The sequence below is a fragment of the Xenopus tropicalis genome, chromosome 1 (genome assembly GCF_000004195.4).
Source record: "Xenopus tropicalis strain Nigerian chromosome 1, UCB_Xtro_10.0, whole genome shotgun sequence".
NCBI classification, from domain to species: domain Eukaryota; kingdom Metazoa; phylum Chordata; class Amphibia; order Anura; family Pipidae; genus Xenopus; species Xenopus tropicalis.
In genome coordinates, this window is record NC_030677.2 from 74,116,452 (window position 1) to 74,129,257 (window position 12,806).

General features: G+C 37.7%; 1 protein-coding gene across 4 annotated transcripts in view; it reads left to right on the forward strand.

Moving 5' to 3' along the window:
• ppp3ca (protein phosphatase 3, catalytic subunit, alpha isozyme) overlaps positions 1-12,806 on the forward strand; it is a 126,995-nt gene that overhangs the window by 78,647 nt on the left and 35,542 nt on the right. For all 4 annotated transcript variants that reach the window (XM_012955566.3, XM_012955568.3, XM_012955571.3 and 1 more), the window contains exons 4-6: positions 1,208-1,319; positions 3,075-3,220; positions 6,534-6,673. In XM_012955566.3, coding sequence (XP_012811020.1) covers positions 1,208-1,319; positions 3,075-3,220; positions 6,534-6,673 — 398 coding nt within the window. The remainder of the gene's footprint in view (positions 1-1,207; positions 1,320-3,074; positions 3,221-6,533; positions 6,674-12,806) is intronic.

The window sequence follows — 12,806 nt, forward strand, 5'->3', positions numbered from 1 at the left end:
GGAAGACATTTTCTTTTTAAAACGCATCAGTTAATAGTGTAGCCTTAGAGCAAACAGATTTTTTTTTTTTTTATATTTAATGTTAAAATTTGACATGGGGCTAGACCTTTTCACACTTTCTTTCTGGGTCCTTGCCTACTTTCCCCAGTATGGACTAGTCTGGATTTTCTTTCTTTATTACTATCATCTTGCTCTCTTCTCTTCCCTTTCTCTTATGTGTTATTCTTCCCTTTTCTATCTTCGTTGTATTGCAGCCATCTGTAGGGTTGCCGCTCAGCTTGTGCCTTTTACTGGCAATTACATTGAAACTAAATTTCAACTTTATTTCCAGTCCATGTATCCATTCCTATTGTTGCATCCCTGGCCCATACCCTCCGACTTGCCTTGTAATGTCCTTAAAGTAGACATACATGTTACAATTGCGATCTTTTCCGCAACCATTGGTCATACACTCCACTAACGTTCAGGGCTGAATCGTCCGATATGGACGTAGAAACAATTGGAAGTGTACCCCTATCTTACGATTAAACCCTAAAAGCGTAATTTTTCAACGGTGCCCCTTCAAAACACGCACTGAATATCTGTACGATAATATCGGTGCGAGTATGGCCAGCTTTGGTCCATTCAGATCATCTGCCAGACCGAGACCCAGTCAGCACCCAATCTTTATATCACTAACCCACATGATATTTTTCTGTTAACCAATGACTAGGTATGCCATTTTTTAAGAAAGTTTGAGTGATGCAGCCACAACTGTGAAAGGTGAAGGAGGGTGGATAAAGACTCAATAAGGAAACTGCTAGAATGAGCACAGAGATCAGTGAGTGATGTGCAGTGGGTGAACCTCAAACAAATCAGGGAAGGAGCTGTGAAGGGGGGGTGAAGTAATAGCGCGGACTGCAGGAACATCAGGTGAAGGTACTGTGAAAGTTTTCATGAAGGTATTAGTACCTTGTAGGTCAGGTCACATACACTGCCGGAGGAAAGCTTAACACATAGTTCTACTGATTTAGATGGCATAAACACAGCAAATATCTGTTTTGATATATTGATAGATCAAATTAAATGGTTTAATGTGGTGCAAAAAATATCAAAATAAGTCTGAAGTCTGATTTGTTTTTGATGTTGTGATAATGGTATATTTAATGTTAAATCAACGTTTACATTTATTAGTGATGTACTAATTCCACATGTTTTTTTTTTTCAGTGTGTTCTGTACTTGTGGGCCTTGAAAATTCTGTATCCCAAAACTCTCTTTTTACTACGTGGGAATCATGAATGTAGACATCTTACAGAGTATTTTACCTTCAAACAAGAATGTAAGAAGACCACATTCTTTCAGTTCTTCACATTTCTGTCTAAATTAGCGCTAAAGATTGTTACTTGATCAAATAGGGAAATAAAAGTTAAACCATGCTTTCTGCACATTTTTAATTTTTTTATAGACATTGTTTCACCTTTGTTCTAAATTGTTATATTTGCAGTGGTGAAGATATCAGGAATGATTGTTCTTTCAAAATGTTTTCTTACTGTAGTTTCTTTTCCATGGGCTTCACGGATAAATGCATTCAATATATTTAATGTTGATCCAGCTTGTTTTTAAAAGTTCAGGGCCTAATGTGTATGGTCTGTGATTTGGATCTTCGGGATACCAGCATCTTAGCAAATACCTTATATTTTCTTACAAATATTATTGATGGCCCCTGATATTATTTATAAATATATACATATTTATGGTCATTCCTTCTGCAGAATAACTCTGCTTAAGTATGCAAATACTTAGCAGAGTTATTTGGCAGAAAGAATGGAAAGCTTCTATGTGGTTGTAGCACCCCCACATCCATCCCTTTTAGTCTTATGCCAAAAATTGGTGTTGGTCTGGGCAGTCTCTCTCCTTTGAAAGCCACAAGTGGGGAAGGATTAAGCCTATGGAAACAACGCTGTGGCCTTGGCAGTCTCTCTCCTATAAAAGATAATGTTTGGGGAGTACCAAGCCCCTTTTGATCTGAACTGTGATTTTGTGTTTTTCTAAAATCATCTTTAATCAGTGAGTTGTGGGTTTGTCTGTTAACTTAGAATGCTACAGATCCACAGGGACACTAACAGCCAAATAAATCTGCATTTATATTAGAGTTAAAGGGGTGCGAAAAGTTTTAAGACCACATGGCACCGTTGATCCAGAGCAGTGCTGTCCAACTTCTGCTGTGCCAAGGGCCGGAATTTCTCTTGCATACATGATGGAGGGCCGCTAGGCAGAGTATGGCACACACAGGCAGCACTCTGGCTGCCCTATGCTGTTGGTGTGTGCCATACTCTGCCTGCCCTATGATGCCTGTGTGTGCCATACTTTGCCCTATGCTGCCTGTATGTGCCATACTCAGCCTTACCCTGGCTGTGTGTGCCATGCTCTGCCAGCCCTATGCTGCCTGTGTGTGCCATACTCTGCCTGCCCTACCCTGCCTGTGTGTGCCATATCCTCCCTGGCCTATGCTGCCAGTGTGTGCCATACCCTCCCTGCCCTATGCTGCCTGTGTGTGCCATACCCTCCCTGCCCTATGCTACACACAGGCAGCATAGGCCAGGCAGTACAAACAATGTCTGAGGTGTGAACAGGAGAACAATGTGGGTGATTACAGCCTGAGCCTGAGGTGTGAACAATGCAGTGGGTGAACAATACAGAGATTAAAAGGTGTGAACAGTACAGGGGATTACATGTTTAAACAATACAGTGGAATAACAGCCTGAATCTGAGGTGTGAACCATGCAGGGGGCCAGTTAAACTCAGTACTGATACCATTTAAAGCTTACACAAAGTTAAGCCATCAAAGCAGCCAGACAGGTGGGGGGGGGGGCACACAGAGGGGGGTCGCGGGCCGCCAGTTGGACAGCACTGATCCAGAGGAAGACAAAACAGGAACAATATCTAATTTAACTAGTAGATTATTCTTTGAATAAACAAATGACCCTTGTTTAATGCATCTTATGCTGTTTGTTATATTTTAAACAAAAGTATTTACAATTAAAAACAATTACCTACACTATGCCTATAATTCAGCTGCTTTTTCTTTTTAAAGGTAAAATAAAGTATTCAGAAAGAGTATATGATGCCTGCATGGATGCCTTTGACTGCCTTCCCTTGGCTGCACTGATGAATCAACAATTCCTTTGTGTGCATGGTGGCTTATCTCCAGAAATCAACACTTTAGATGACATTAGAAAAGTAAGTCATGATAAAAAGCGAAACTTTTCAGCAAAACTGTTCAGTCTTTAAACCTTAAGGGCTCTGGTACACGGGGAGATTAGTCGCCCGCGGCAAAACTCCCTGCTCGCGGGCGACTAATCTCCCCGTGTACCAGAGCCCTAAGAGCCTTTGTAACTTTGTGATTAAGATTGTGTTGCTTTGTCAGACTTGCTTGACTAATATAGAAATATATAGTAAATATAATGTATCTGTGTAAAATATTAATCATTATTTGTAATATAGTATGTTCATGATCAGGAGGTGATTTTATGTGAAATGATCAACTTTTTATGCTGATAAGGAATGATAAACTCTCAAGCTCATTATGTACTGTAATATTTGTACATGAAATTTTTAGAAATAAGGTAATGAAGTATAGTAGTCTTCATAATTAACTATGCTCATCCTATTCTAAATCTAGGTCACGCTGTTGGAAAGTTGTTATCTGTTTTTGAAGCCCTAGTTCTCCTACGTTTGAAACAGAATAATGCATCCCAAAAATTGAAATCGTATGAAACGCAGAACTTTGGATTCTAACTTGCATAACAGAATCAGGTTTATGTTGTAAATGCTGTGGGATATAGCCATGGAGGCTTCTCTCTCCAAAAAAAAAAGCAAAAACTTAACTTAAATTTTCAGTGTGATTTATGTTTTTTTTGTTTTGTTTTGCTTTATTTTAAATGAAAGTGAACAGAAGCTGTGGCTCCTCTCTCTTCACTATCTGCTGATGCCCTACACATTTGTTGATAAGGTGCATCAGCAGATTTTGTCTGTCTGGACAAAATATCTGAAATATGTTAGGATTGTAAGACGAATTGTCAAAACAACCTATCAAGGGGAGATACTTGACCAAACTACCAATGGTATCTGTGGAAAAATGAAAAAAAAACTCACTAAAACAAACAGTGCTGTCTATTTTTAAGGGTGCATTTTTGCTTAAAGTTGAACTCCCCTTTAAAGATTTCAGTTTACCTTATACCATCTATTTTAGTGACATAATAGCATAAGGATTAGCCAGGTGACCCCAAGGGGGTCCAGTTACAGGTATAGAATCTGTTTTCCAGAATATGTGGCACCTGGGTTCTTTTGATTTGCCCCAATGGCTTAGTTACCATCATGTACAACCTACTGTTTTATTGCAGAAAATAAAGGGAATCTTTCTTAAAAGAAAAAAAAAAATAGGATTATTTGTTTAAACTAGACTATCTGGGAGCTGACCTTCCCTTCATTTTGAGCTTTCTGGACCTTGTGTTACCGGATAAGGGATCTTATAACTGGATTTTCTTGAAAGCTTGCATCATAACACCACCAGGCATGATTGTAGAGGAAAGCTAAAAATTTCTTTTTGATTGAAGGGGTGCACAGCAACTGCAAGTTAAAAGTACAGATATGGGATTTATTATCCAAAAACCAAGCTTTGAATTATGTGAAAGCCATCTCCCAGACAGAAAACACTACCTTGTACTTGATCCCATCTAAAATATATTTAATCTTTATCGGTGGCAAAACAATTATATTGGGTTTAATTAATGTTTAAATGATTTTTAGTAGACTTAAGGTATGAAGATACAAGTTACAGAAAGATCCGTTATCTGGATAACCCCAGGTCCCAAACATTGTAGATAACAGGTACTCAATTTAATTACACAAATTGAAAACTATTCCTTTAGACATATTACTATCATAACATTTTGCTGCAGTAAAATATAGTTTTAGTGTTCTTAAACTGATGATAAATACAAATATGATGTGAGAGTGATAAACTTTTGTTGTTTATGAACGCTTGTTACTCAAATGAAACTGTTCCCCACAATTTTGAATATAGGCTGCATATTCATCAACAAACAATACTTCTTGCCAGTGTATTTCAGTTACCATTCTATGAATAATTTAAAAGCCTAAAATAACTTAGTATTGCATATTTTATGATATACATTTGAAGATGACTCTGTAAATGCATATTCTTTTTAATGAAAGTTTTCTTCTTTTTAAATGAACGTCAAAGCAGGCCTAGGAAATATCACTTTATTCCCCTCAAATAATAAGCCTGCAGCAAACATTTCACTGTTTGTTGCTAAATTATTTATCTTGTGTTATAGTTTTATGCAGATGTGGGGAATTTTGATAGGTGTAAATTCAAGGTGGCAAGCATTTTGTAGCTTCGCTGTGTAGCAGACTACAATGTTCTGAATATTCTGTCTGCTATTATGAATTTCAAATGCCAACTGTATTTGTTGGGCTCCGTTTTTTGTCATAATGAGAAGTGAGTAATTCACTGTGATATTCTATTCAAAAGAAATATTCAATATCTTTCTAATTTTTGACATGGTATTGAGCTAAAGGAATTAAAAAAATGGGCAGATCAAGGAACAGAATTTAGGTATGTTGGTCCTGTCTGTGCAGTGAAACGAGCTAAGAACAGTGTAAAAAGAAAATCCTAACAGGCCAAATTGTAGAAAATACAGTTTTAATGGCAAGTTTTATGGTGAGATGGTGTGGTGAGATTGAAGTAAGACCTGTGGTGTTGCTATAAGGTAAAAAATTTGTGTTGCACATGATAAAAGGCGCACAGGTTGTGGGAGAATTGCCCAGTTGCAGGAGTGAAGGTAGTTACGAGAAAGGAGGATGTTGGATGGTGACTTTTGTGAAAGCTTAAAGCGATTTTTAAAAATAACTTAAAGGAACAGTAAAACTGGTGCGTTTGCCACAGTCCTATAGTTTATATAAGCAAAGCTGCTATGTAACCTGTGCCTTTTCTCCTTTTTCCAGCTTGAATCGCTGCCCCCGTGGTTACACAGCAGCTTATTTATATAAACTATAGTAGCATTTCTGTAGCAAACACACCAGTGTTACTAGTGTAGGGCAACACTACATTATATTTTCATTGCTTTAAAACTTTCATTTTTTTATATCACTATTCCTTTTAAATGGAGTATGTTATAAAAGTTGCAAAGTTTTCTAAAGGTCTAGTCACCTATAGCAGCCAATAAGCAGGTAGCATGTACTGGTCACCTCTTGCTATGGGTTACTTAACCATGGCAAACTTTTTGCTTTTTATTAATTATGAGGGAAAAAAATGTGTAAGTATTTTGAAGGGTAGGCTTGTAATCTCTTACCCTTAGCACCTCCAAACAATATGGATATTATATGCCACAGAGGAGTCCCATGGCCATGTACATTTATTTTATTATAGAGGTTATAAAGATGTTAACAATTGCTATAGTCTTTTACTTTGTTTTTTGTTTGTTTTAAGGTGAGGCTATTCATTCCTGTATTGTGTTGTTTTTCTTAGTTAGATCGGTTTAAAGAGCCCCCTGCGTATGGACCTATGTGTGACATTTTGTGGTCAGATCCACTGGAAGACTATGGAAATGAAAAAAGTCAAGAACATTTCACTCACAACACAGTTAGAGGTTGCTCATATTTTTACAGGTAACTATTCTGCCAATGTTTTATGCTTAATCCTGAAGACATTTTTCATGACTATCAAATGTTTTTTATTTAGGAAAAAAGACAAATCCTTTAGCACAGGGTTGTTTAGTATTTTTCATCCGCACGCAAAGTAACGCAAATGCTCATTTATACATTTTCTGTACACTGCTAAATTCTTATTAGGGCTTTTTTTTTTTAGTACAAGGCAGGATAAAGGTGGCCATGTAAGGGTCAATAAAAGCTTCCCCTCCAAACCGAGGCTGCAGCTTATGACAATCTGCCCAAGCAATATCTGCCCTAAAATCAGCTAGATATGTTATCCAGCAGGATTGCAAATCCTGTCACGTAAGGGACCGCATTGCATTGGATCTTTAAAGCAGTCCTCTCCTGACTGTACATAGTACAATCCTACTCAGTGATGTAATTATAGAGGAAGCAGGCCCTGCAGCCATGGGGGGGACCTGGGCCGTGATGTCTGCTTCAATAACTGTATAGAAATCCCCCCTCCCCGGCCACGTTTCTATCTGAGAGCGGGCAGGGAGTGTAGGATGGTGGGAGTGGGTAATGGCTTGTGGGCTTTCAGTACACACCAGACCCCTCCAAAGATTTGACCTAGCGCATAGGCCATCAAATTAGAGCAGATCTGCTATTATGGCAACCTTACCAAACAAGCGGATAATCAGATGTATGTCCAACTTTACTATAATGGCCATTTTCATGTTTTCTTTTACAAGACTTGACCATTTATTTGGTATGGATTGTTCAAATGGTGCATATGTATATAATATTCAAATCCATGGGGTGTTGAAAATCAGAGAATAGTATACAACAGCTTCTAGTGTAGATAAATTCACTACAACAAAAGGTTACATGCTGTATACTGTAATATGCAGAGCAGTGAGTAAATGGAAGCTGCAGCACATTTAGTTTTCTGTAAAGGTGGTTTGTACCCTAAAACTGTTTACTTGTCATTGCGTTTTAATTTAAAGTCAGTAGTACCATATGTTTTTATATCTGGTTGCTGTGTTGCACAGTAAATGGGCCTTTATAGGAAAAAAAAACCTAACCTAGTCGGCCACCTAATGATTGTAGTGAGATTGAGAACTGAAAAATAGGTGTCCCTCTTTACTGACTTGGCAAATGCAACATCTGTGAATGCCCCAATTTGCAGTAGGGGGTTTATAGTGTGAGGGGCATTCACCAATCTACTAAAGTAGATGTATTTTTTCTTTCTTAGAACCTGAATCCTGATGTGAACTTAAGATAGGGTGTAAGGCCAAATGACTTAAATATACTAACTCCATGGCAAATAAATGAAAAAGCAGACACAAATCAAATATAGCTAAGATTTTTTTTTTAACGTCTCATTTGGTTTATAAGCTGGCATTGGAACAGATAGTGTTAGTTATGTGGCAGTGGTTTCCGTTACCATGGCAATATCATATGTTCTATTAACCTAGATGCAAGTGGAACCATTTTGCACATAAAATATATAATTAGGCCTGTGTTGTCTGGGATTGTTCTCTTGTTATTGTTTGTAGATTTTAAGCAAGGAAGCGTTTAAAGGAGAAGGAAAGGTAAAAACTAAGTAAGCTTTATCAGAAAGGTCTATGTAAATACAGCCATAAGCACTCACAGAAATGCTGCACTGAGTTCTCTGTCAAAAGAAACAGGATTTGTTGTCTCTTTCTTTTCCTGTGTCAGAGACACACAGCTCTCCCCTGCTCCCCCCTCCCTCAAGAATGGTAAGAACTCCCTCCCCCACCCTTAGGAATGTGTGATCTGAGCCAATCAGAAGGAAGCTTCCTCATAGTCTTACACACTGAGCATGTACACCGGTCTTGGTCTTGGTGCAGGAGTGTTATGGGAACTTTCTTTACAGAGCTCAGCGTTTTTTTTTTCCTATGAGGCTTCTGATCATCTGAACAGGAGAAATATGGGGAGACTTAAGGGCACTATTGAGAGAACTGAATGTATGCCTGCAGCTGGAACTCTTTATTAGCCTTTCCTTTTCCTTTAAGTGAGCATTTTTTCTTTTTCGTTTTGTTTTCTGTTTTTTTTTTTTTTTTTGATTGTGGGTATCAAGTGCATGTAATCTGTTCTATGAGTGCTATTTACCTCATTTTTAGAATTTTTGAATACTATTTATTGATAATGTTATCATAAAAGTTAAAGATGTTGTATATGGCGTGTACCACTTTTTCTGTGTAGTTGTGGTGTTAGCCATGAATCCAATGTTTGGGTTAGAAAAATATGCCACTGGGCTGGACTTTGTGGTTTTGACTCTGACACCCTGACAGAACATTGCCAATAAGAGCCCCGAAACAAGCCAGTCCCTGTCAAACCAGTACCCCACCCTTCATCTACCCTGCATGTAAATATCATCACTCCATTCCCCTAAACTGCCCCCCACTAAGAAATGGTGCTACAAAAATATTCCTGCATTTGGCTATTGTACTTTTCTGCAGCTGGTCCAAGAGATGTCATAGCATCCCCTAAGACACTAATGTTTGCTATCACGAGCAGGCCTGCAATGTATAAAGGGGTTGCTAGTGCTTACCTACATATAGGTAAAATTACTAGTACTGTTAAGGACTTCATGTAGGGTTGCCACCTGGCCATTCTTTTACTCGCCTGACTGGTAAAAATGATGCCCATACCTCCCAACTGTCCCAATTTTTGCAGCTCAGCCAGAATTCCCAGATTCTTATTGAGAAGTTTCTCATTTATTTTGATCTCCTGTACTGAAGGCCAAAAAAGATACAAGGTTTCTCAAATTAATTAGATAAGTAGCTTTTGGTAGAGCGCCCAGAATACTCAACAGTCAATGACTGCAGTTAAATACAATTGTAGCTAATAAGATAAACATGTCTCTAGGGGGGGAACTGAGACTTGCATCTTTATCTGCTAATGAACCTTCATTAGCAAAACTATAATAACGCATAAAACAAGACCCCAAAACCTCCAGAAATCTGTTGAAACTTTACATAACCTCCTTCTAAAAAGACAGGAATTTAGGGAGCAAAAAGAGAACTTTTCAGGTCTCAGGTTCAGTTCCAGCTAGGCCATTATCTGCAAGCGGTTTGTGTGTTCACCCCAATGCTTGCTTTGGTTTTCTCCAGGGGCTCCTCCCACACTCAAAAAATATAAAGGCAGGGTAATTGGTTCCTGATAAACTTGGCCCTTGCATGTGAATGTACTAGCAACATTACATTGCAGGCTGCACTGGAGCAGGCATTGATATAAATAATATCACTTCTATAAAGCAGTGCAGAATATGTCAGCATTATATTAATAGATATGCAGAATATGCAATTTTAAATGTATTATTTTAAGTAAATAGCATTCATTGCAAAATCTCACAAGTTTCTTTTTTTTTATCAGTGAATAGTGTACATGGAAGTATTTCTTAAAATTTATTTAAAGGGATTCTGTCATGATTTTTATGTGTTTTTTGTGTATTTTTTATTTTTAAATTAAATTGTTTACATCGCAAATTATTTGCTATACCATTTAAAATGTTATTCTTGAACCAACAGATGTATTTTTGTTTTTAGTTGTAATATTGGCACATAGGAAGCTGTCTCAGTGCATTGTGACTGATTCTGAGCTTTCAATAGGAGCCAGCACTATACAATAGAACTGCTTTTAGATGACTTATTGTTTCTTCTTCTTCTGTAACTGGAGGAGTCGTAAACAGGGCTTGGAATTTTTACTATTTAGTGCTATTCTGATATCTACCACTTTTAGCAATACAGGTGTCAGGTCAGGGAGCTGCTACCTTCCCATTGTTCTGCTGCGGGGAGGGGGAAGAAGGAGGGGTGATCCACTCCAACTTGCAGCGCAGCAGTAAAGAGTGACTGAAGTTTATCAGAGCACACATCGCATGGCTGCAGCACCCTGGGAAATAAAGAATGATTAGCCCCATATGATATTTTTAAATAATTTATTAAAACATCTGTTTGCGCTTTTAAATAATTAATTTTAATGCAGGATTTTGCTGAAGAAGCTCTATTAACTGATGCATTTTGAAAAAACATGTTTTCCCATGACAATATTCCTTTAAGCCCTTCCAAACAAAAAAAAAAAATAAAATCCCTCCATTTATAGTAGTAAAACTAGGAACCAAAAATGAAATTTTGAAATGAAAAGTTACTCCAAGCAACTGTCCAATAAGCAATTATACATTTTCAGTGGTTTTGAAACATGTGCTTACATATTTGTTATTGGAATCAGTGTCTCCCTATTTCTTGCTAAGTTCTGCACTGCTGGTTCTGACTTACTGCACTGCTTTCTGACCATGTAGCAGAATCCAGTAGATAGCAGGCAGGTCTTCTCTCAATATGTATACCTTAAGGTAAGCAGTATCAGTCTAATTCAATTGATTGGCACTAGGCAAAACGATCAAATTAAAATGGTGGGTATATGGGCCGTAGGACTGAGGACCCCAATCCGACTGGAAAATCAAGCCTGCTAGATCGAGATATGGCCGATTTTATGTCAGATATCGGCTAGGTAGGCCCACCAATCGGTCTAAAGGACCTGAGTCATCAGTTGACTCTGCCCTTGTATGGCCACTTTTAATCAGAATTACATTGTATATAGCTGAGAAAGAACTTTATTTTGGGTTTTTCAACACCTTTAATGTGTCCATTTTTCTGAGAAGCCTTATCCGTTTTTATTATGGAAATCATGAAAGGAGAGCTGGAAGATATGCCTACTTGTGTTCAGAATACAGGATATTTAGCATACTTTGTTTACAAACCTTATCGCTGTTGGGAGAAAACTGCCACTGTAATCTAAGCTTTATAACTGTATGTGGGAGGATTGCTGGATTGTTTCATGCAGGAGCATAACGACTGTACTCAAGCCATTTTGCATTTTTAAAAATGTCTTTTTTTTTTTTTAAATTGTTTTGGAGGGTTAATTGTGGAACAGGTAATTTTTTCCTAAGGTCTGAAAATTGGATACTCTGCCTTTTCAAGAACCAGAAACACCATAAAGTGTCTTCTTACAATTAATGTGTGTTCATCCAGCACCTATAAAAAAGGATTTCTGGACAGCAAATGGCCTCTTCCATATGACATTATTATTCAGTCGTGTTTCTGTGGCATCCATGAGTGACGTTTGACCCCTATTAATTTTTTTTGTTAAGAACTAAACCCATTGTATTGTCCACATTTTATTTGTTATCTGCTATGCAAAGCTGTGTCATATTGTCCTCTTCAGCTTGGATGGCTGCCACCATGACTACACAGCAGCATATTTGTATATTTATAATACACAAAAGCCACGAATATCCCTTGAATTATATCCTTATAAATGGATATGAGGATATTAGAAGTCATCTCTAAGTTCCATGACCAATATAAAAACCCTCCCCATGCTATATGGTCATGTAACTCCCCTGTAATTTTATTATCCTTATACAATAGGAGGTACGTTACTCGTTATATAAACTATAGTAGTGCTTCTGGAAGGGATTTTATATCCTGGGTTGTATTTAAATTCATAATTCATAAAAATACTGGATTTTTAACAGATATGTATCAAGTAGACAGTAGGAGCTGAATCTGTAGGATAAAATTGCCCTTGTATAGCCATACAAGGATAAAAAGAAGCTACAGTTTGGCCCCTACGCATTGCGTCGGCAGCTTATTTTCCCTTCTGTGAGCCCTCCCTATCTGCCTCCGATGTAATGTTGTTGCTTATGACATTTGTGATGCAAAAGATATGAAAACCATTTATTTTAGGCATTTAAACTCACAAATGTAGATGTTTTAACCATATGGGTGTTAAAAAGAGTTCAGGAATCCCTAGTATGGGTCATAGAAATCCATTTCTGTCTTTTTAATGATGCACCTATCCACCATATAATAATTGCAATCATAGTATACTTGTCAGTTTAATCTTGAAGGGGATTTCAGTTCTTTTCAGCATAAAGTTATTATTCTGTTCTTTGTAGCCCACATGAGAGCCAGTTTCTTGCTGGAGGTAGCACACCAGCTATTACCCGCACTAGTATAATAAAAGGCACACTGTTTGCACAGGTCATAGCGGTCGCCAAGTGCTTTTGTGAGCTAACAAAAAGGCTTAGGTATGTAATAAAACTGGGTGTGATTCGAATTTTAAA